Source organism: Carassius gibelio, chromosome B5 (assembly GCF_023724105.1).
Source record: "Carassius gibelio isolate Cgi1373 ecotype wild population from Czech Republic chromosome B5, carGib1.2-hapl.c, whole genome shotgun sequence".
NCBI lineage: Eukaryota > Metazoa > Chordata > Actinopteri > Cypriniformes > Cyprinidae > Carassius > Carassius gibelio.
Window position 1 is genome coordinate 21406381 of NC_068400.1, and position 25369 is coordinate 21431749.

At 36.5% G+C, this 25369-nt stretch overlaps 3 protein-coding genes across 5 annotated transcripts in view; 2 read left to right on the forward strand and 1 right to left on the reverse strand.

The window, feature by feature from the left end:
- Positions 1-3125: 3125 nt before the first annotated feature.
- Positions 3126-4986, reverse strand: LOC127958643 (protein MIS12 homolog). Its single transcript, XM_052557558.1, has 2 exons — positions 4855-4986; positions 3126-4343 (listed from the first exon to the last, which is right to left on the reverse strand). Exons 1-2 carry the CDS (start codon positions 4868-4870, stop codon positions 3712-3714), a joined length of 648 nt encoding a protein of 215 aa, XP_052413518.1. The 5' UTR covers positions 4871-4986; the 3' UTR covers positions 3126-3711.
- A 710-nt stretch (positions 4987-5696) lies between these two features.
- LOC127958642 (derlin-2) lies at positions 5697-10587 on the forward strand. The gene is made up of 7 exons (XM_052557557.1): positions 5697-5838; positions 6242-6307; positions 6530-6603; positions 6708-6801; positions 9371-9566; positions 9707-9797; positions 10104-10587. Exons 1-7 carry the CDS (start codon positions 5746-5748, stop codon positions 10207-10209), a joined length of 720 nt encoding a protein of 239 aa, XP_052413517.1. The 5' UTR covers positions 5697-5745; the 3' UTR covers positions 10210-10587.
- An 8991-nt stretch (positions 10588-19578) lies between these two features.
- Positions 19579-25369, forward strand: part of LOC127958645 (rab GTPase-binding effector protein 1) — a 31320-nt gene continuing 25529 nt past the window's right edge. The window contains exons 1-5 of one of the 3 annotated variants that reach the window (XM_052557560.1): positions 19579-19734; positions 22788-22901; positions 23481-23684; positions 24707-24867; positions 25019-25138. In XM_052557560.1, coding sequence (XP_052413520.1) covers positions 19689-19734; positions 22788-22901; positions 23481-23684; positions 24707-24867; positions 25019-25138 — 645 coding nt within the window. In that variant the 5' untranslated portion in view covers positions 19579-19688. Of the gene's footprint in view, positions 19735-22784; positions 22902-23480; positions 23685-24706; positions 24868-25018; positions 25139-25369 lie in introns of all 3 variants that reach the window. The other 2 variants (XR_008154110.1, XM_052557559.1) reach the window with 2 other exon arrangements.

Below are 25369 nucleotides of genomic sequence, written 5' to 3' on the forward strand. Positions count from 1 at the left end.
AAATGATCTGGTAGGCCCATGCACAAATCAGAAGAGAAGATAGGTTTTGCTATTAACCAAGTTGACTAAAATGGATTCAGTCTTTTCTCGCTTTCCCCATTTGTACCACAGGAGAATAAAAAAAAAGGCTTTGAACTTCATACGCTCAAGTATGTTTGCCTCTGGTGGAGACAGTCTCTGAAAGACGTGGTCGGGGGTACTGGGGGTTTTCAAGGCAGTAGTGCATATTTTATTTATTGTTCACTGCAGTATTTCTGATGTTGTCAGGATTTAAGTCTAAAAATGACCTCTAACGTTTTATTTTTTATTTCAGAAGCTAACTTTTTTTCATGCTAATCACTGCTAAATTATAGCACACAGATTTGACTACACATTACTGATGCAATTTAGAGTTACTCATTAGTAACAGATAATTAAATTAACGAAATTGATCTTGCAGTGTAATTTGACGATTGTAAACGTAGGCTATTAAAGGGCATTTTTCGATGAGTAGCCTATGCTATCTAAAAGTAGCGATGCTGCTAACTTTATAATTTTTAGTAACATGAACGCTGCTTTCATAGTCATCATACTATATAATGCTTTATTCAGTACCAAATGTTTTAAAGCAGCTTCACTTTAATAAACAGAAAACTAACAGCGTTATATGTTCATCCATTTTGAAGCGCAGTGTCAAAGTAGCTTTAGCGAACTTCTATTTTCCAGCATGTCATGATATCGTGTGACCAAACAATAAACACACATTTGAATCAGTGGAAACTCTGATTCATTAAATTAGTTTCTCCTAAATGGTACTTCCACGTTTTTCAAGTCTGATTCACACTATTGAATCGGTTCATTCTAATCATTTCTCTCTCATGTGTACACTGGAAAGTCCAGATTTTTCTACATGATACACTTTAACATTTATATAGCATTGAATCACTACAATCTTAGTCGTTTTTTAATATGCAGCATATGTATTAATCCTCAATGATTGCTTTTACATTTGTAGTCAGATTCATATCAGTGAATCGGCTCATCCTAAACTGTTCTGTCTCACATATGTAACACTGATATGTCTGATTCATTGTATTGATTTGGTTCAACCAAAATGGTTCTCTCTCTCACTTACATAGCACAGGAAAGTCCAGTTTGGGAAAGTCTGATTCATTCTATCTCCAGAACAGTCCTATATCTCACATTAAGCATTGGAAAGATTCATTCCAGAGAATTGGTTTATGTGGCCGATTCTGGACAGAATGATTCCGAAGCTTTCTGTAGAATCGGTTCACACTAAACTTTAGCACTGGCTAGCACTGAAAAGTGTTAAACTGGTTTATCCTTATATATGAACACACACACACAAACAAACATAAAGTGTGGTAGTTAATGTATCTGTAGCAATTGCTCTTCCTTAGCATAGCTACATTTTCACAAATGTATTACTTTAACATGTCTAACTACTTCAAACTATGATTAGCTTATAAAATGAAATCTTTCAGTGTTTCGTGACATTACAAGGATACCAAAAGTTGGTTTCGTTGCATGAATGTAGTCAGTCTGTTTCTTAATCAGCCGATCTCAGTTAGCCTTATTAAATTTAGCTCGGTTCCACTCTGCTGTTCTCTCATAACTCATCACCTCAGTATCTTCAGACACAGGCAGGGCTTTCTGACTCCAGCTTGTCATTGCGTGGGTGTGTGGAGATAAGGGGTCTTTATTGGTAGACCCTGCTAATCTGACTTGGCAGGGGGGATTGAGGCCAGGCTGTCCGGAGTGTGACGCCTTCATCCAGCATGACTTTTGTGGATGGCCCCAGCTGCTCTGGATACGTCTTTAGTGAGTGATGAAAGAGGAAGACGTAGAGCTGGGCAGGTTGCGGGGCCTCCCTCCTCTAATCCACCCAGCCCTCCTTCACTGCGTCTGTCTCTCAGCCCTTGTTTAGGTGCATGCCTTTCAGCAAATCCAGTGCTATGATTCATTTTTACATGAGAATAGCGTTGTCCTTTGGGATTTTCCAGCTTGGATTGGGTGCAATGATGTTATAGTGGTTAACCTCAAAAGGTGAACACTGCAAAATAAAGCTGATTCTTAATCAGCATCTTTATCTAGATTTCTATCAATTCTTAAAGCGTGAAAGAAAGATTCACCTGAGAAGGTATAAAGTGATATGCACTTTAATATATGTCATCCACTGATTGATTATTTCACTTTCTAAATGTAATTTAGAAAAATAGAATAAATAAAAGAAAAAAAATTACATTCTCAGAAAAATAATTAAAACCATTATGACAATAAATGCAATGGTTTAGGGAGTGACAGAAAATATGACACATTTATTGAATCTGACCACTGTAATCAAGCTGTTTAATATGTTTTCCTTGTTTTTTCTTTTGCTACTGAAGAAAATGGGGACAGAAAAAAAAAACATATCTGTTCCATTCTCCACTACACTAATTTAATCAATGTGAAAAAGGTCCAAACTCAACCCAAAAATGTCATTACAAACCCATTGTTATTTTGAGAATTTTTGAAGAATCATCTTCAAAAAATCACCCAAAAAGTTTTTGAAACAACGTAAGAAAAAAAAAAAAAAACACTTTTGATTTCCAAAAAGATTATTTCTTAAAAGTATTTAAATGTCACCATCACTGATCTATATTATAAATTGCAAAGTCTTTAAACAATGTTTTTCATGCTTGTTGATCCATAAACAATTAATGCACATGTACCTGTGTGTTAAAAAATATGCAGGAATTAAATTTTGTTTCAAATTTTTTTTTTTTTTTTGTGGTTACATTCACAAAACAATAAAAATAAGATAATACTATATATATATATATATATATATATATATATATATATATACACACACATACATATATATTAAATTAAATTAATGCATTTAGCAGACGTGCCTTTATCCAAAGCGACTTACAGTGCATTCAGGCTATCAATTTTTACCTATCATGTGTTCCCGGGGAATCGAACCCCCAACCTTGCACTAGCTTGCTTGCTAACACAAATATACATTTTTTTTTTTATGTGTGTTTTTATGTCTTTACTGAAAAGGTTACATTAATTTGTTCCTCTCCATAGAAATATCTTTCATTAGTGATCATATAATTTTTTGGAGCAGAATATATCATGCAAACACAAACATTTTTATTGCTATTTACAGTACGAACAAAACGAGCATATTAGTTTATTACATTTATTACAAACTGACATTTGCGCTTAGCAACTCAATCCATGTACTGTAATTTAGATTCAGACTATGTACAAAATGTAGGCATTCCTCCGGGGCGATAAAGTCCTGTACAACTCAAAATGAACTTAAAATCTTTCTCCGCTGGACTTCAAGGGAAACAACATGAAACTTTCTGTCAAGTGTAAAGCCATCCAGGCTGTTGGACACATCAGTTTGGGCCTGTGAGACATTTGGGCTAATCTAATGCAGATCTCACTGTACAGAACATCAAAGGCACCGAATCGTAAATGAGAAAACCCAATGACTTTGAGGAAGGAGAGATGGACTGCATTTCAAATGTCTGAGGAAAATCACCTGATTACAAATGGATTTCTTTGAAGCTAGACTGATCTTGGCACTTGTATGTTAAAGTAATTGTACCAGATAGATTGTGCATTGCCTCCCCCTGGTGGATGGATCATGCAATATCAGCACAGCGCTTGTATGGTATGGAGGTCTCACTTATTGCAAATCAACCATCAAACTTCATCCAGGTTTTTATTTCGCTTGTTAATCTTTCCTACAACTTCCTGCAGTTGACCCACAGTCTCCATCATGTGTCGAATGCCGTCTTGGACATTTCCCATTCCCTCTCGCCTCCATGAAATTCGCAGTTCCTCGATCCATCTCAGCACTTCATCCAGTTGTTTCTGAGTTTCTTTCTGCTCCTCAAGTTCAGCGAGAAGCGCTTGCTTGGCGCACACCTCAGCTTCATAAGCCTGCAGCAGATTGGCAATGGAGTCCTGCAGCTTCATGAGGTCTTCTTTGCCTTCTGGGTACTTCTGGTGCAGCTGGTCATCGGGCAGCAGGACGTTGTGAGGGATGGACAGGACGCGGTCCATCAGCATCCCCTTCATGCGCTGAAACATGATTTCAAAGCGCTCATGTAAGAACTGCCGCAGTTTTTGGGTGCTCTCTCGGGCTGTCAGTCTGAGTTCCGCTGGTGGTTCCTGGCCAGGACACAATCTCTTCACGAACACCGATTCAACAGCCACCAATATGTGATTGAGGGAGTCTCGAAATGCATCGCGAACTCGTACGGTGCAGGTCTCTGGGGTGAAGCCGAAGAACTGTGCTTCATACAGCTGGAGGGATTCAGATCCCACTGAAACTGGAATCAAACACATTCACATATCATCCATACACTCAAAAATGTGGAGTAATTCAAATGTTTCATGTTTCTAAAAGAAATCTCTTACGCAGACTTCTTATGCTGCATTTATATGATTAAAATAAAGTAAAAACCTAAATATTTTTATAAGCTGAAATGACAAAGCTGAATTTACAGCAGAACTCATTAGAGTATGCTGATTTGTTGACCAGGAAACATCTATTATTTATTATATACACGTATAGAATATAATGTTATAATATTTGTGTCGTTGGATATTTTCTGGAGCAAAATCACGGCTGTTTCTCAAAACATTAAAGGACTAGCCGCATGAAACTATGACAATAACATTTATCTACGCGTAAAACTGACTAAATATATGTTCTAACATTCTAGAGTTATATATAAAGTAAATTATTATTATTATTCCGCTCTATTTTATAGGTCCTGGTTTGTGAGTTATTCGCACATTAAAAAAGATTAGAGAAACCGAATTGTATTTTGGTTTTACCTCCGCTCCCCGCCATCTCTGAGTCTGCAGCGCGCGCGCAGTTCAACCTTCTTCTCGTCTCCCTCAGGTTAAGTGTGTTTAAAAGCGCAATATCGCCCCCTGGACACCGGGAGCGTAACCGGGCGAACACGTCGTAGAAGATTACATACTAGTTAGCAGACGCTTTTATCCAAATGAGGATAATCGAAGCAATCAAAATCAACAAAGAGCAAGGATACACAAGTGCTATAACAAGTCTACTGAAACAAATTTATTAACGCAGTACACATAGCAAGTTTTTTTTTATAAAAATAATAAATAAAAGAACAGATAGATCAGAAAAAGAATAGAAGAAGCTAGTGTTAGAGGCCTTCAAAAAAGATTTAGACATTGCATACACTTTAGTTTCATACACTGTAAAATTTTATTTTAACTACACACACAGGCAATTAAAAAATAAACTATTAATTAATTTAAAGATTCTTTAAATATAAGTAAAGTTAAAATGTGGAAAGTTGGCTGCAATATATGCCATCAATTAACAAACTCGTAGCTTGCTTAAGTTATAAAAATATAAAAAAGTTCTCCCATGGATAAAATGAATTTTACTTGTGACTGGAACCCGACTGTTGCGCTCTTATTTAATGGGCATCTCCCATCCCAATGTGAAACTTTCAAATTACCAAATTTTCATACATTTATGGACAATCTCTACCAACCAATAGAAAAATGCCAAACATCCACTGACCGGGATAACACAGTAAAGGACACGTTAGATGACCAATCAGAGCAGCGAGATCTTGAAGCGTTAACCAATCGGAATCATCAAAAACTAAAACCGCCTCCTTCATTCGCTTACCCAGGTGATGACGTGTCAAGAAGGTGCCGGAAGCAGCATTGTCGCTCCAAAAAATGGCTTACCAGACAGTCCGACAGGAATATTTACAGATCCCTGTGGTCACAAGAGCTTATACCACCGCCTGCGTACTCACTACAGCCGCCGTGGTAAGTAAACAGATGAATATTAGGGTCTTAAGCGCTATTTTCTGCCGTGTCCTCGTTCCTGTGCAGTTAAAACAGCTGGTTTCCTTTGGGATGTTCTCAGGACATTTGAACATAAACTCTCCTGTAAAATGTCTGTGTATGTTATGCCATGTTAAGAGTAATGAACCTAAGGTTACTTATCACTAGGTTTTGAGTGCAGCAGCTCTGTTTGCATGGTCACATCATACTTCCTGTGTTTACCATCATTCACAGTTAAACCTCAAGCGAGCTGCTCAAAGTGAATTTGCTTTTGATTTCAGATATTATTGTAGTGGAGCATGTGATTAAAATGTGATTAAACGCTGTTTGTTTATCTGCAACATGTCATTTGTATCTGATTATAGTGTTTACTTCCTGTCCACAGCAATTAGAGCTCATCACACCTTTCCAGCTTTACTTCAACCCAGATTTAATATTGAAGAATTACCAGGTAAGTGTCAAAATAAGTGTGTCTTTGAAAAACATCGCAACCTAAAGGTATTATTTTTTAGAATCACACTGAAAGGCCTTTTACTTAAAAATAAATAAAAAACTTGTAATTCAGATGACAGAAGGCATATAGTAGAATGTGTATAGATTGTATACAGTAGGCTTTATAGTGTTAATATTGCAGCATGTGATTCTAAATAATTTTTTGTGTGTGTGTTCATAGGTATGGCGACTAATAACCAACTTTTTGTTTTTTGGTCCGGTTGGGTTCAACTTCTTATTCAACATGATATTTTTGTATCCTTGTGATATATAATAATATATTCATAGTTGATTGTACATTTAGCAGTGTGAGGGATGGTGTCTGAAGGTTTGTTCAGTCCTTAACTGGAGTCTCACAGGTACCGATACTGTCGGATGCTGGAGGAGGGCTCCTTCAGAGGGAGAACTGCTGACTTTGTCTTTATGTTCCTCTTCGGTGGCCTTCTCATGACTGTATCCTTCACATTTTCTCAAAAGAGAAGAACTCATTTTATTTATCTGTATAGCAGATCAGAGAAATGATTTGCTTAGTCAGTTTTACTTTAACTTTCTTAAGGACTTTTTCAAATGTAAAACATTCAAACGTTTTATATATCTCTCAGTGATGTCGGGTCAATGTATAAACAACCCGTACCTGACCGATGTTTTCAACTAACCCGCCCGCTACTTGGACAGCAAAAAAAGAAAATATTGTACCCGATCCGCTTCCTGAACAGCATTTTTTAATAAATAATTTAGTAAATGCGTCATCCCTTTATATTAATTTAATTACTTAAATCAGGCTTGCAACTAAGAACCGGATAAAGTAATGATTATGAATGTGTCTAAATTAGCAAGGAGACATTTATTTGTTTAGTAATAAACAGGTGTGAAGTTGAACAAGATGAAGTTGACGATGAGGACTCGCCATGAACGTCAGAGAGAAATGCACATTTCATATGGATTATATAATCAGAGAGTAGACTATTTATTTTGGTTTGAAAATTTTCGTATAAAGTAGACATTTCAAGCTTTCTGTAATCTATTGCCTATATTACTTTTTAAACCCACCAACTAAAAGATAAAGACACTACCTGACCCAAAATATCACCCAAAGTTTCTACAGCTTTTTTCTTGGCTATTTCAGAATCTGGAAAAATGACTGGGGCTAACTTGTTACTGCAGTCGGTAGAGCGATATGAATGTGTGTGATGTACGGCATGATAAATGCTCGTCACTTCTGCTGCCCAAACTCTGTCAGCCTGTGGGTCATTTGGTTTTTTGAAAAACGATTGCACTGATTTAGATGTTTCTTGATGATGCGCTTTAGTCTGTGGTAGCCTACTTGCATGCACCATGTCACTTCACGTCGTATTCTCCACCATGTCCCACAGAAAAACTGCTTTTGCATAAAATGCAAAAAGCTCTCTCTGCTTCGCTATCTACAGGTCTTAACCAAGAGTATGTTGCGGTCCATTCGCTATTAAAAGTGCATCTTCTCTTTTTCGTGGCCATACTGGCCATGACCGCTTAACCTGACCGAACAGCGCGCGTGCTCTCCAAATTGAGATTGACATAAGTTAACATTACTCCTATGGACGTATCTGTGTTTTTATTAGGCAGGGTCGAATTAAAAAGTGGGACAAATGCTCAGTTTGCGTGAGGCGGGACAAAGGGTAAAATTGCTGTACAGTACAACGTACAGGTTTAATTGGCATCTTTATTTTAAACGACCCGACCGACCGCAACCCGAATATCATTAAAAATATTTTTGGATGACTCATAACCGTGGGAGACCGCAGGCACCCGCTCATTTTGGATCAACCCGATCAAACCATTCAAAGGCTTGGAGTCTTAGATGTATATCATTTTTATTATAGAATTTTATTGAGCAATGACGCTTTAAATTGATGATAAAGACATTTAAAATGTTACAGAAATATTTCTATTTCAGATAAATGCTGTTCTTCTGAACTCTCTATTCATCAAAGAAACATGAAAAAATTCTACCGAGCTGTTTTCAACATAATAATAATAACAGTTTTTTGAGCAGCAAATCAGTATGTTAGAATTTTTCTGAAGGATCGTGTGACTGGAGTGATGATGCAAAAAATTCAGCTTTGGTATTACAGAAATAAATTACATTTAAAAAATAATTTTGAATCGAAAAGTTATTTTAAATAGTAAAAATATATAAAATGTTACTGTTTTTGCTGTACTTGGGCTCAAATAAAAGCACGCTTGGTGAGCAAAAGAGACATTAAACATTAAAGCATTAAGAATCTTACTGCTCAAAATCTTTTGACTTGTATTGTGTGTGTATGTGTGTGTGTGTGCGCACACACACACACACACACAGACCTTACATAAGAATAGCCTGAGCTTCTGACATGGCATTAAAATCTAAACGACTTGCCTATAAAAAGCATAAACAAATAAACAGACAAGTTTCTAATCATTTGAGATATGAAGTTAATTAAAAGACTACAAAATATTGAAAAAAGTCCAAAAATATAATGTAAGAAAAATGGATTACATAAATAGGGAAGGAAAAAAGTATAAATAAAAGGGCACACTTATAAATAAAAATACAGTATAAAAATAAATACTGATCATACATATAGCATTGAAGGCAATGTTCCAACTCAGGCAGGTTTCTATTAACATATAATTGTGTAATATGCTTTAGATCATCATCCTGTCTATTGAGAAGCTCACAGAATGAAATGATAGTTTTGTGCTACCTTGGGAAGAAAAGAAGAGGAAGATGAGTCACCTCTCACTCTAACCTCAATATGTAGACAAATATACTGTAGAAGCTGATTAATTAATAATGAATGATGTTTGACCTCATACTATATTTAATAAAATCATGTGAGACGTCTTGTAGAAACAACATTTAAAACAGGCAAAAATATCCAATTAGCTAAAAACAAAAAAAACAATAAAACATATAAGCACTTAAAGATTTCAAGATGTATAACATGCATTCCATCTTACATCTGCTCAGATAGCGCTTGTGATTTTCTTAATGTCTGTGCAGATTTTTGGCACGTTTGTGAATCTTGTGTTTTTAGGTCAGGCTTTCACCATCATGCTCGTGTACATCTGGAGCAGGAGGAACCCAAACGTGCGCATGAATTTCTTCGGCCTTCTGAATTTCCAGGCCCCCTTCCTCCCATGGGTGCTCATGGGATTCTCCCTGCTGCTGGGGAACTCCATCATTGTGGATCTTTTAGGTAAAGACTTGTGCTGATACTTGCATTGACAATAAATTAGTCCAGTTTGGTTCATTACTATTTGTCATTTGAATTTTATTTGAAATAATAATGAATTCATCTGTTGTTGGTGTTCAATATGATCTGTCTTTGCATTAAAGGCATCGCAGTGGGACATGTGTACTACTTTTTGGAGGATGTGTTTCCCAACCAACCAGGTGGTAGCAGATGGCTGAGGACTCCCTCCATCCTGTGAGTGCTAATGTCTCATGTCTTGTATACTTGTATATATATATATATATTTTTTTTTTTTTCAGAAATCAGGATTACATAGCATGCTAAAATGTATTTAAATTAGTTAAGTTATTTTAAATAGTAGTAATATTTCCACTGTTTTATTTTATATATATTTTGTCTATATATAGACTTATTTCAAAACATTAAAAAACTACCAAGCCCAAAGTTTTGCCACACCCTCAGTAACCCATATTTAAATCTTCTAGATAATACTTTAGTCTTTGCTTTGAAGTAAAACGCCCTTTCTTTCTACTTCTCCAGTAAGATTCTGTTTGACACACCAGAGGAAGATGCCGACTACAACCCTCTCCCTGAGGAGCGTCCAGGAGGCTTTGCCTGGGGTGAGGGTCAGAGACTAGGAGGCTAGTCTCAGCCCCCTGTGCCTGCCACTTAATGGACATCTCTGAGAGCAAGAGAAAGAAAATCTTCTTTTTCTCGACTTGTTTCTCTCGTGTACAAAAGAACAGGAGCTCCACCGAGCAAGAGGGAGACTTGTAGTTTGTGTGCACGGAAATCATACGCCTCGAAATGTCTGCAAGACCCCTAACGCTCCTCTGACTGTGGGCATGGGTTTAAAAAAAACAACAACTGACGTTTGATATGTTGCTGTTGCTGCCCTGAACAACAGCGAATACAAATCGAGCAGCTGTGAGAGACAAATATCTATTGATAGTCACCATTGCACTTGTTTCTTTTTGTTTTGTTTTCTTTTTTTTTTAAGAATAAATGTATCAGTTTCAGAGTACTGCTTGTTTGTGTGTTGTTTTTCTTTTCCCAAAAAATCTTTTTGATTCACTGGAATAAAAAAAAGGTACAATGTTATATCAGACATGAAATTTGTCAGTGCAAATCATTAAAAGGCTTTCTATGTAATGCATTGGCCTATGAAGATGTTTAACCACTTCCAACTTGCTTAACCACTTCCACGCAAATGTCTCATACAGTAGGTTGCTACAACAGAAAATGACAGATCAAATGACGTTTTTGAAAGATGTATTACGTTTCTAATAATAGGAAGTGAAATATCGGTTTAGATAAGTAAAGGAAAACACCTGCAGTTTATATGCTATTAGAACTTGTTTTTGCTCAAATAATGTACAATAGTAACTTGAAGTAAACTTGATTTCAGGATCCGCCCATGTCCAGCTGAAGGGAAAGTATTTGATTTTGAGTCTTTTATCCTATGTCATCATAGTCCTCGCTGTCATAGTTAACAGGGATTTCAACGTCGTCATAATCCTCAGAAACGGTGTCTTGACTCTTAGTCTCGACGGTGGTGTAGTGTGGAGTGAAGATGGGTTGCTGCGGGGCAGGAAGGTTCATCTCATCCTCGACCTCCACATAGTCTGACGCAGGCTCCAAATCCTCATAACCCTGATCCACTGGAAATTCAGATAAGAAATTAAACTGGTTACATTTCTCTTTTTCTGAGCTCTTTTTGGAAAAATCCTATGGAAGTCAATGGCTATGATTGAGTAAATGTCGACAAGTTTTCATTTTTGGGTGATCCTTTTAATACAAATGAAAATGAGACTAAATGTGCAGGATAGACTTAAAGCTATAAAGTCCTAAACAGTGTCATTTTTGCCAACTCACAACTTTTATGGAGTTTTTGCCTAATGAAAGTCTTTTTAGAAAGAGGTTTTAAGTAATAGTAGTACATGTACTGCAATTCTGGCCCTCACTGCCTCACTTTCATTCCTTTAAAAATTTAAATACGGCACTAGCCTGACAAGCAACTGAGTGCAACCCCTGCAAACAAGCCTGCAATGGCCCATTACAGGCCCACTGAGGGCTAGCCTAAGGGCCCCCAGCTGGCTGCCAGCACTGAGACTTTGCTCATTGGCAAACCATTGGTCCTTTAGCTCTCGCCCCGCATGGGAAGCCTTCACTCAACCCTCCTAGGCCCACACAGGGCCCGCACTATTAATCAACAACAATGCATCTGTTTCACTTGAAATACTTTTCAGCTACTATAACTTAAATCTTTGGGATAACGGTTATTATTCATCTGAAATGGATGCAGTCAACACATAACTAATGTCTATATTGTCAAAAATGTACAGTAGTCAAAGGGATTTCAAATCAATGAATTTATTAAATACAAAATAGAAAATGTTCAAACCAGGTTAAAAAAGCTACATATAGTCAAAAATGTAAATACACAAAAGCAAAAAAAATGCAACATTGTAGGATTTCGAAATGTGAAAGTTGATGTGTGCGAAAGTCAAGTTATCTGTTGTATATCAATGTCCAAGCACTGTCCATAGCTGCAGTTGGCTGATAGCAAATGAATAATCCAACCTCTTGTAATCAAAACAGCCACGGCTCTCAAACACCAGACTCTTCCTGACCAGGAACAGTCAAAAATAGTCCAGACTATGGGCACACGTCGAAAGGCTCTTTAAATCCTTATTCAAACCGGACCGTGATGTGGTGGCCTCATCAATAAAGAGTCCGTCTAAAATGCATACAAATACACTGTCTTAATTTTCTGGTTGTGTTTGGGTCAATTAGAAAATACGATTAGTTTACCACACTAGTGTGCTTCAATGTTTAATCAGGATGTTAGCTTAGAAATGCTTTTATTTTGAAGAAGAAAAAAAAAATCTAAATGCAACTAAATGTTAGTGTTTTGCGATCACTGATCTATAATTGAAAACATTATATAAATCTGTGGTTGTGATGCAACAGCTGAACCGGTGCTCAAATAAGCAGAGTATGATGGTGATCAAGTCCTAAAAGGTGTGAGGAACTATATCATAAAAATGTGATGAGCTGATAGGAAGCAGCATTGGATTTGTGGCGTTTCAGTACATGGGTGTATACGACCTGGTCAAAACCACAGGTGGGTACCGCTCGCACAGACAGCACATGTGAAGCAATCGATGACACATCTAGGTTGAAAAAACTTGCGAAAGTGTTGGGTGACAACCAGCCTGTCACAATGCAAATGTCCTGAATAGATATGTCATTTGCCTACGCCTGTGAGGACACAAGCCTGCGGGTGGAGTGAGCATGAATCCCAACTATGACCTGCGCTTTAAATGGAGTCAAAAGCACTTTAGACACATAACCATTTCTAGGCTTAAAGGCGAGTCTGCAGTCACCAGGCCTGAATTCAAAACGCAATTTGAAAGTCACCAATTGGCAGCACCTACAGGTCCCCAACTCACTTAACCTAGGCCAGCGTGAGCAGGAGCACTGTCTTGAGAAAAAGCGCTCGAAATCTCGCTGATTATATGAGTTCAAACGGGCGTCCTGTGACGTAGAGTGGAAGGGCAAGTAGGGTTCAGCCTTCTTATAAAATCATATGATCAGGTCATTTCAAATCGATTGGACGATTATCCACGTGATAGCTGTCATAGCAGCCACATACACTTTCATTATGGATGGCATACGACCACTATAAAATCACTCTTGAAGGAAGGCAAGAATTAATGGTATTGGGCAGTTATATGGGTCTTCACCCCGTGATATGTACCAATTTGTGAAGAAAATCTCCATTTATGTGCGTAAAGATACCTCTTGGAAGGCACCCTACCTTCAGAGATAGTGTTTAACACTGAGGAAGTGCCTCTGTTATGGCAAGCCCTGCTGAGTGGCCAGACATAAAATCCCTGTTCACACCAAGGACGATAACTATAAAGATAACTATAAAGATAACTATAAAAATATAGTTCTAAAATTTGTTCTCAATGTTAAAGAATAGCAAAGTCCACACTCCACACCAAAACTATAACGATAAAGACAAAGAGAGCAGCAGCCGCAAGCTCACACTCCTCTGGTGATTTATAAACCCCTACCACTGTTATGTTGTCCGTTCTGATGAGAACGTGATGGTAATCGAGTGCTAGATGTACAGCACGGAGCTCCAGACAGTTTATGTGCCACAACCCTGGCCCATGGCTGCCTTGGCCTCACCGCAGACTCATGTTCACACTGTACAGCAGCAGTCGAGGGATGTGGTCTTCCCGCACGCTGTGCTGAGGACGAGAGTGAACACACACAGGAGGGTTCGCGTGTCCACATTTGGGCAGGAAGTGGCTAATGGCCACAACTGACACAACAAAATGCAACAACGTCCCATAAAAATGTAGAGTGACCAAACCAAAAGGAAATAGAGCAAAACCAGAAAGCTGCTATATGACAAGATTTACAGTAAACACGCAAAAAAAAACAGAACTACGTTGACCCCCACTGGGCCATCATGGGATTAATGTAGACAATCTGCTAGTTTGGCCTGCCCCCAGAGAACCCAAGGCTGGTGGAAAGCCCACACTGGGCCTGTTTAAGTTTGGTGTAGGCTGGCCCTAGTCCACTGTGCCCACAAAAAGCCAGCATGGGCCCCGCAAGGACATGTTTACAGGGACTTGTGCTATCAACATTCTGACCAGATTTCCTGAAGAAACTGACAATTTTAAATAGTGCCGCCAATCAATGAATCACATCCAAAATAAAAGTTTTTGTTTACATAATATATGTGTGTGTAGTGTGTACATTTATTATGAATATATAAATAGACACACATACAGCATATGTGACCCCATGGTTTGTTAGAATCGATATTTGGCCGAGATACAACTATTTGAAAATCTGGAATCTGAGGGTGTGAAAAAAATCGAAATACTGAGAAAATCCCCTTTGAAGTTATCAAAATGAATTCTTAGCAATGCATATTACCAATCATACATGTAGCTGTGATATATTTATGGTAGAAACTTTACAGAATATCTTCATGGAAAATAAAATACTTAATATCCCACTTACCACATACTTAATGGATCATTTTGACACATACAGTGTTTTAAGACTGGTTTTGTGGTCCAGGGTCACATATATTTTGAAAATATTTAGATGTATATATTTATATTTATAGTTTGAATTTATATTATACATAAATATACTGAATATATAAACATAGCATGTTTTTGCTTAAATATATACATGTATGTGTGTGTATCTATAAATGCAGACACACATATCTTATGTACACAAAAATATTTTGGATGCGATCAATCATTTGACATCACTAATTTTAAATATTTATAGCTGCTTAAAGATAAATTTGTCACTGTTAAGGAGTAAGCCAGCCATAAATATGGCCTTGAGTTCAAGAAACTATTTTTATTTATGTTCTTTATGAATATTTTTTATTCTAAAAGAAAATGAAGGAAGGGGGTATGTCATTGTGGCACTGTAGAGTGAAGTCAATGAGATCTATGAGAATATATAAAAACAAAACTGACCAGATTCCATGGATTTGAACTGGTCTCTGGAAGGTAAAGGTGGTTTCTCTATCTCAAGCTCTTTATGATGAACTTGTTCGTTCCTGTAATGAAAAAAGTAATTAATTGTAAACACATTCTTGTGTAGTAAGCATCTTGTCTTATAAAAGCTTGACAGACTTACTCGTGTTTTACATTTCTGTCACCGTAATGATTTGGTTTTGCTTGTGTACTGTACCTAGCAGCTACAAAAAGAGGAAGCAAACATTGAATGATTGTAATTAAAATGGTAAATAAAATTAATCAAGCAAAAGTGGTATATAACAATCAAACTGCTATTATAATGACTAGTCAAATGTGGCAGAGGTCACAAAGCCTATTTTTCAGTAATTATGATTTTGAGTCCAGTTACGAGAAATGACTCGGTTTTGACAAGGTTTTTTTCTACAACTATATTTCCGTTTCAAACATTTAGTTCAAACCCCTTTTATATTATAATTTTTTTTTTTTTTGTGAATTCCTTATTTTTTTAAGTTAAATGAGTGTTAAATGAACTATAATGAACTACTTGGAACTAAACTGAACTAAATGAACTACCATTTCCTAACCAATGACAGTGGAAGTATCATTTATATTTGCTGCGGTAATAAGTGTGATAATTAACTTCTGTTGAACAGATGTATTTTACCTCTTTTACTGATGCAAACGTTGATGATTATGAAAATCATTACTATCATCAGAGATACCAGAATGATGGCCAGCAGTAATAAAGCCCAGAAATACTGATGCGTAAACTCCATCTGTGTAATGAAACATATAGAATATGTTTAGATTCTATGATATATCATTATTAGATCAGGATATTTTGTTCCTCATTATGATAAATAACGCATGCTTACTTGAAACTCCTGCTACTTCTTCTTTTCAGCGCTGTTCAGCCACATGCATGAAGTTTCTTATTTTCCAGTCAGCTGTGTTTCCTGGGTGGAAAGTGTTAATAACATAGTTTTAATATTCTTCCAAAACATGCTTTCAATAAATATTTTGCTATTTTAATATGTTTTGACAAGCAATGCAATGACAGAAAACTAATCCAAATGTGATAGTGAATACAGTTGTTATCATTTGTAATATTTCAGATTTATCGCTATAGCATAAACAATGCCCCTCTAGCTCTATCAAGCACACAACACTCGTCCTCCAAGAGACCAAGCTATATTTACACATGATCAACTGACTTCCTGCATCATTCTTTTATTAGCACTGGCTTATGCGAAGCGAAATAATGCCTCTTAGCTGACCTTCTCTATTTTTTTATTCATTTATTTTAATAGTTTAGTATTTTTTTGAGTTTAGTAATGTACAATATTTTCACAAACAGAATTAGAAAATAGACCATCATTCACCGAATCATTCTCAGTTGGTTAAGTGTAGATTCACACAATCCAAAATGTTAAAATAATGAATAACGTTGTAATGGAATATTGTTTATTGCAATAAAAATATTGAAGATAATTTACTTAATGGATCTCAGATCTTAGATTTACATTTAATCATTTAGCAGACGCTTTTATCCAAAGCGACTTACAAATGAGAACAATAGAAGCAGTCAGGTCAACAAGAGAGCAACAACAGTATACAAGTGCCATGACAAGTCTCAGTTAGTCTAGAACAGATTGGTTTTAATAATATAAAGGAGCTTTTTAGATTGACAAACTTCAATAACCAATATATTATTGAAGTGATGATTTTCTGTATTCTAAATCACACTGGAATTGCTATTTATTTATAATCCACACTTGATTTTAATTTATTACATTTTTTCATAATTAAAAAAAAACTGTTTTGTAACGGCTGTTGATGGGTTTGTGAAAATGAAAATAAGAAAAAACATAATTACCTTTGTCTTCAGTGTAGCTCACATCAGTCTTGTACATGTTCTATAAAAAAATGGCAATTACAGAAGTGTCACTTACAGTACATTTGGGCAATTTTAATGAATGATTAAATTCTTCAGAACTTCTAGCCTCTCTCCACCCACCAGTCCTTCCACATAAGCTGTAAGTCTGTGTGACTCAGTGGTCTGTCAGTCAATTCTACTTCGAATATGTTTTTTAGTGTGCTGTGGGGAATTGAGTTTGAGAGAGAGAGAGAGAGAGAGAGAGAGAGAGAGAGAGACTGAGGGATGGTATAAAACAGGAACAGAACTTCTGCTATTCTGCTATAAAGAGGTGCTTCTATATGTTTATATTATGTGGCCTCAGGGATTTGTTTGTTTATTTATTTGTGGTATAGTGGGTGTGGCCACCACAAGATTTGGTGAAATATTCAAGAGTTTATTTATATATTATGGTCATCATAAGCCTTAGGTCTGTTTGTCAAACGTGTATTATTAGAATCCACCTTCTTATGATGCATACACTTGTTACATCAACTATTTTAATATAGGTTTCTAAGTGCTGTTGTGGGCATGACCTCTGCAATGAGGTCTTTGTTTTTATTCATTTGTAGAAAAGTTGATTTTTTATTATTTTTTTTAATTAATGACAGTGCTAGACATACATACAAATTGCAGTCCATTACTGATCACAAATATTATCCATATTTTTGGTATCAACATCATGATATGCATTGTTACATAAACACAGGTTTCCAAAACTGGCGTTACTGAAAGAACTGCAAGGGGTTTGTGAGGTGATGAAAAGCAAATAACTATAATCAAGTCAGAAAATGGCAAATAAAACAGTTTGTGAAACAATTTAAAGAGCATTTAAAAAAGAAAAGAAAAGAAGAAGAATTAGGGTGAATTGAGACATTATTAATAATTTACTTCCAAATGGTAAATAATATGTAATTATGTAATCTATAAATTAGCAACTGTAATCTTTAATTTTAAATGTAATATCATCTAATTAGAAGCATCAATGAGACACATACAATCCAAATAAAATGTAATAGTGAGTCTGGGCACTAAGTTTTAGTGAATTGTTCCTGAGATTGTTTATTGATTAATTTATTTACTTATTGTTGAGTAGTGGGTATTCTGTGCACAGAGGTGGACTTACCCATTAGGCAAAGGTAGTCGAGTGCCTTGGGCCCCCTAAAACTAGGGGGCCCTCTGACATGCTTTTTATATAGGAGTTGTGCATTAAGCGCTGACACATGAACGGTTGCCGATTACAGTGTTTATTACTACGACAACCGTCCGAGTCCGTTGCGCCAGCTGGTGTTACAGCTCTACGCACTGTGAGTACCTGAACCAGCCATGCCATTAATTATGATTTTATCAGTCTTTTGCATGCCAAATTCAATTTCTGCATAGAAATATTATGCCAAACAGAATCAGAAAATTGTGCTATATGAGCCTACAAAAATTTATTTGTTGGCTATTTTACAACTAATTCATGATGTGTAAAAAAAGAAAAGAAAAAGAGGCTAATAAAAAATTGACATATCATACAAAATTGTGTTGCAGAAAATCCTTTACATGTTAAGGTATTCAGAACAGAGCAACATAAAAAAAAAATCTGTAAAAGCAGCTATACAATTATAGGACAAAGTTTTACAAAGCCTATATATGGCATTATGATTTGATTTTAAAATTTTTATTGAACGGCAATATAAAATAAAACGCAAATTATAACCAGGCCTGTTTTAGGCTTTTCCTTATTTTTATATTATCATAGATCAGAAAGCATTCGTTTTCTTTATTTTATAAAAGCACAACGTTTTGTTGATATTCTGAGTGCACACAAATAAAACAAGCCCATTCACAGTTTAGAATGAGGTATTACTCTTACCTTTATTAGCAAAAATGACTGCATATTACGCTGTTATACGCTGGCGCCATTAAAAAAACAAAAAAACAAACAAACAAACAAACAAAAAACTTGCATTTAACGAACAAAAAATGCTCCAAACATTTTTCTAAATTGACTTTATTTCCCAATATATAGAAAACTGAACTACTGGTATTTTAATAGCTGAAACTGTAGTATAAGCTTTTTTTTTTTGTGGGGAAGGGGAAAAAGAAAGGCTAGGGCCTATATTTGAAGCCCCTGCAGGGCTCTAATTCACTTCATCCAATGCTGTTTTGTTATCATCTGTAGAAACATTGGACACAACTATGGGGCACCATATACGAATTTATGTATTTATTTAATTGTTTATTTATTTATTGTGGTTTACTGTGGTATGGTGCCATGGAAAATTTACTGATCCTCTTTTAAGTTATTTATTTGTTTTTATTATTATTATTATTATTATTATTATTATTATGTGCATTTATTCTTGTGGTATATTCAGTGAATTATTCAGTAATTGAGTTGACATATATCTATCTACTGAATAGGCTAACAAACGAGACACTTATACAAAAGAAACAGCATAAATACAAATAAATAAATAAATAAATATAGAAACGCAAACAGAATGTCAAATTCAAGTCTTTCTGTGTTGTTTATTAATACTGAAGACAGCTCCGCCCATTCGGTGCGCGCATGCGCAGGTAGTGTTATTTCTACATGACGTTGCACAGTGTCTACTAGTAGCCTATTCTGTTGGGCGCTCCTTGCTTTCCTTCAGAGAGCCGCTTTTCTAAACTCAGCCCCGGGAAACCATGGCCGAGCAGGCCTCGGGACCCACTCGGCCGCCTCAACAAGACGGTAAGCTTCTTTCACCTCAAAGAGATGTTTATCGTGCTGATTTAGCTGTGCTCGTTGAAAGCAAGCGGCCTGTTCGTCCATGGATTAGCGAGCAACGGTCAACCGGCTGACAGATAAACCTCTATTTACATATTTATTAAAACACTCTCATGTGATGCTTTAATGCTTGATATGCTTTGACTGAACCCATCTTGCACGAAGCATTGGATATGCTGGTCTTTAAGTACACTAAAGCGTGTTTATTGTATGGTCAACCTGATGATGTTGCATCCAATGTGATCAGCAGATGACAGCTGCATACTGACAGTGTTTAAGAGTATCAGCACACACAGGGTTTTATTTTAGTCTTTTTATCATGTGATGTTGTTTTGTTTGTAATGTTGTTCAGATGATATGATTTGCATGCTGCAATTTTGTCTTTTGTGTAGTTAGTAAATACACCCCTGGCAATGTATTAAAGAAATAGTTCACCAAAATTAGTTGACCTTCTGGCCACAATATGTAGATGAGTTTGTTTCTTGAACAGTTTTGGGAAAATGTAGCGTTACATCACTTTCTCAGCATTGAATCCTCTGCAGTGAATGGCTGCTCCTGAATAGAGTTTAAACACTAGCCTCTGGACAATATGCATAATTCATAATAACGCTTCAGTCAGTGGAAAAGTCCATCCAACGTTGTCTTCTCACATCCAAATCCATCCTTAATATTTATTTACAACTGTTTTGGACTGTTTTCACTTTTGTAAACCGTTTTTGATCAATATTATAGATGACTTGTGTTTTAGCTACAAGCAATGATTTAAAAGTTACTTAAAATGTCTGGTAAAATGTAATTTTACATACATGCTTTTTAAAGATGACAAACACTCCGTTTTGTTCCCCACTAACTAGACTTTAGTTGTTGTTCTGGAGTTATGATGATTACTTGTGGATTATCATGTTTTTATCAGGTGTTTGGACTCCCTTTCACTGCAGAGGATCCATTGATGAGAAAGTAATGTAATGCTAAATTACTTCAAATCTGTCATTAATGAAGAATCTAATTAATCTTTATTTTTGATGGCCTGATAGTGAGCAAATTGTCTGTGTGTGTGTGAAGTATTCCTTTATTGTTATCAGGTATGACTCCAATAACATTTTATGGAAACCGTTATTTTCATTTTTTTCAGTTTTTAAGTCTATGCACGTGCTGCTTCTGTCCCGTTGAGCTACATTTTGGTTGTAGGTTAAGTTCATAACATAGCCATCTGTCATAGAGTCCTGCAACGGTCGGGTACCCACGGATACCTGCATAAAAGTGTCTGAAACGGGTGGATTTTGACATTCCTAAAATTCACGGATGAGGATGCGGGCAGATAATTAACTCCTTGTGGGCTGGTAGTAGCGCGGATGAAAAATATGTGCAATATTTGTATGTCTAAATTACAATTACACATATGCAACAATGATATGAAATTTGACCCATCACGTCACCACCACTGCGACAGTGCGACTTGTTGATGCTTCTCGAGCGCCGCGAGTAAGAGAGACTTTTCCACAGCTGGAAAAGTAAATGCATAGTTTGTGATCGACAGGCTCAGGTTGTATTTTTAATTTTTTTTAATAGGTCTATTTGCGTATAGTTACTAGGTTCCATAGCCTATTTAGTTGCTGATGGTAGATTACTTGAATGGCGCAAAACAAAGCGCACTTTCGTTTCATTAGCACATTAATGACACTGTCGTGATGTTGAGAGAGGTGCGAGATAAAAAAAGAAAGCACTTTAATTGGAAGATTTTAGGACTGTGATTTATAACGGGCCAAATATTAACAGGTCTGGGCGGGTGTGGATTGTATTTTTTATATTATCACGGGTGACGGGTCAGATGTGGTGCTGAACTTTGCGGGTACAGGCGGGCGCGGGTCTCCAAAAATGGACCCGTGCAGGACTCCAATCTGTCATCCCTGAAGGCCCTTGGTTTTTTTGGGGTTTACAGTCGTCCTTTGCTGCACTTTTTAATGCATGTGCATTTGTAAAAAACTTGTATTTAGACCTAATTAAAGTAAAAACCAGCAATAGAGATGTATGATCTATCGTGACATATTCAGGGTTGACTGACGTGTGACTGCACTGGTTCGGACTTGGCCTGTCTGTACTTGTGTACTTTGATGAAATACTGCTTGTCTAGAATGATGTTATGATCTTCAGTTAAGAAAGCGTTTTTTTTTTTTTTTTCGTAGGCTAAATGAATGAACCTGCCAGCTGGCTTAACGTCTATTAATCAAGCTGAAGCTTTATTCTCATCATCTGTGGCTCTGATTCAATCAAGCATTAGTGCTGCTGAAGAATATAGAAAGAGAATAACATCATATAGTCCTTTCTATCAATAGATGTGTTCCTGTATATTCATTTTTATTTTATTTATTATTATATTATTATTATTATTATTATTATTATTTTTAAATGTAATTGTAAGGTCTAAAATGTCATCTGGGGGTCATAATAGTAGTTGTCTTTGACATGATATTTTGTAACCCTATAAAAGCCTCCGAACCTCAGTAAGAAGTCGAAGTAGTTTATGTAAAGGTCCTAATAGCAAAATAGGGCTGTGACATGTTTGATTAGTCAATGTGAGTGAGTGAAGTGACTTTTATTTAAATGAGAATCAAATAAAATAAAACTCAAACATGAGAACTGGAGAACTGAAGAGAAAGTAAGCTATATTTGATAAAAAAATGTTTTGGCCTAAACTTTTATATGCTTGGTCATGCATCATTGACACACATTTTACTTGTGATTGAGCCAAACTGCCTTTTATGAGGTAGATTTTTGTGACTGCATGATATTGGAAAAAACTTACAATGTGATATTTCGAAAAAATAAATAAATCACCAGATGACTTGAAGGGCTCTATTTGGAAAAAAAAAATGTCAGTGATTGGGGTGAATAAATCCGCATAGAAAATAAACAAATGATGTGACTGTCGTGGATGAGCACATGGCGATATCGAAGCTAAGATGATATATCGTGCAGCCCTGCTGTGTGGCACTGATTGATGTTTATTGCTCCAGCAGGGGTTCTGCAGCAGGAGCAGGATCGAGCAGACTTCCTGAAGCTCAAACAACAGCTGGAGATGGAGTTCAATCAGAAGCGCGCCAAGTTTAAGGAACTCTATCTGTCTAAAGAAGGTAATGTATGGTTTGCAGGATTTGCTGATGAACCAGTAAGATACAGAAAAAAAAAGATTTGAAAGAAGAAAGAGATTAGTTTGTTTTAGTTTTAGTTCATTAATAAAGAAAATGGCTTGTTTGCTTGCTTGACTTATTTATTTGATTTATTTGTTCTTTAGTTGACATGTGTAGCAGAAGTGTAGATCATCGCATGCAGTTATAAAAAGGAAAACAAACTCTTTCAATAAACCTGTAACACATCGATTACACATTGTGCCTAGATGCACACACAGATACAGTGGACTGAACAACAAGTCGTCATGGATCTTTATTTCCCAGTGAATCTCTCCTGGGGCAGGATGAAACCACTAAGCCAGATACATTTCAATACTTTTCTAACAGGGTTACCAGGGATCTGAACACTAGGCTCCGTTTATACTGCAATCGGAGTAATTCAGTTATTAGTCAAAGTTAATGAAACGTCATAGTGGACATGCTGTCATAGTGAAGCAAATGCTGGTGGCCTTACAGAACTGAAGCTGTTGGTTCCTTCCTCCACATACACCTTATATAGTTCTTGTCCTGTAAATATCTCAGAGGCGCTGAAGAGGCAGGCTGCTGTACTGGAGAAGGCCCAGGCAGAGCTGAGCAGTGTGCAGAAGCAGCTGGAGGAGGCTAAAGCAGAGATGGAGACCATCAAAGCGGTGGCCACCGTCTCTGAGAGCACAAAACAGGAAGCCATCGACCAGGTCAAGCAGCAGTGGCAGGAGGAGGTGGCGTCACTGCAGGCTATCATGAAAGGTAACAAGATATTGATTATTTTTATGCTAAAACATCTGGTAACCGAAATGCAGAACTGCTTTTTATTTATTGTTCTACTTCTGCGGTTTGATACGGTAACTAAATCATTAATCTCTATTCTGAAGGTGACTGAATTGCTGTATGACAAGACTAATGTTGCTTTGAGTAATAATAAAAAGTCAAACCTTTTTTAAAGCAAACAAATTAAAAAATAGCAATCTTCAATGCCATCACAACACTGCTTTTTAAAGGAAGCCATGGGTTAAATAGCAAAAAATTAAGCTGTTAAGTACTTTCTAAATGGCACCATTTATTGTCATTTTTGTTGTTGTTTTTTTGTCAGTTTTTGTTTCCAGTTAGTAATTTTAGTGCCTCAATTTTTAGTTGCCAGGACAGAATTTCTTTTTGTTGTTTATTGTTTGTCTATTATTAATATTTGATTTAATTTCAGCAGTTAACAAAAATGTTTTAAAAGTTTAAGTTTAACTTTGTCATTACAGCAATAAAATATATCTTAAAATATATTACAAGACTTTTAAAATTGTAATACTATTTCGCAATATTACTGTTTTTAACTGTATTTTTGATCAGATAAATGCAGCCTTGGTGATCATAAGAGTTTGTTTTAAATGATGTACCTGAATACACTTTAAAGAGTTGTTTGGCCATTTATCAGTAAACCAAATACCGAAACACTGGTGAACATACCGATAATCAATCTATATCCAGTTAAATGCACTTTACACATGTTGGTCGCTGAATATATTTTTATATTATCCAATATATTTCATAAATTAACATTCATGGGACACATGACGTGTTGAGACAGAAGTGCAGACCGAAATCTGCAGTGCATCTTCGAGTCCAGATTTAGCGTAAGCCTTGTTAAATCGTAAGCGTCATAAATAAACCCTATTTGGACAAGGAAGGCTTAGCAAGATTTCTACATTCAGTGAATGTAAAATGTGTTTCTGAGGCTTCACGTTTGATGTATAAATCCTTATCTTGACGTGCGTGTTCAGATGCAGAGCGGGAAGTTAAGTTGCAGTTCCAGCAGAAGCTGGAGCAGGAGCGCGCTCAGTGGGCACAGTACCGCGACGGGATGGAGCGAGAGATGGCTGAGCTCCGCCGACGTCTCTCTGAGGGACAGGAGGAGGAGAACTTAGAGAACGAGATGAAGAAGGTCCGATTCGCTTTTTGATTTGACTACTTTTTAGCATTTTACTTCCCTGAACTGTGAAAAAGATAAGAAAGCAATTTTCTCTGAATCATGACTCAAAGCCAGAGTGTTAGTACTGGGTGTGTTTAGCCACTTGGGGTTTGTATTAATCTAGGCTCAGGAGGACGCAGAGAAGCTACGCTCGGTGGTGATGCCAATGGAGAGTGAGATTGCAGCGCTGAAGGCCAAACTGTCAAGTTCAGAAGATCGAGTAAAGGAACTTGAGGCAGCGAAGGTTAGTCGTGCATCAAAAAATGGAACTGAGAGCCAGACTGTTTTGTTCAGATATATTATTAGATGTGACTCATTTAGTTCCTTACTTGTGGTTATCGTGACCTCTTGAATAGAAAAATTCACACCTGGCCAAGTGATTGAACTGTGAATATGATCTGTGTAACATTTCAGGTGTTAGTTATGATTATGACTTTGATAACGTTTTGGCCTTAGGAATGAGTCATAAATCAGC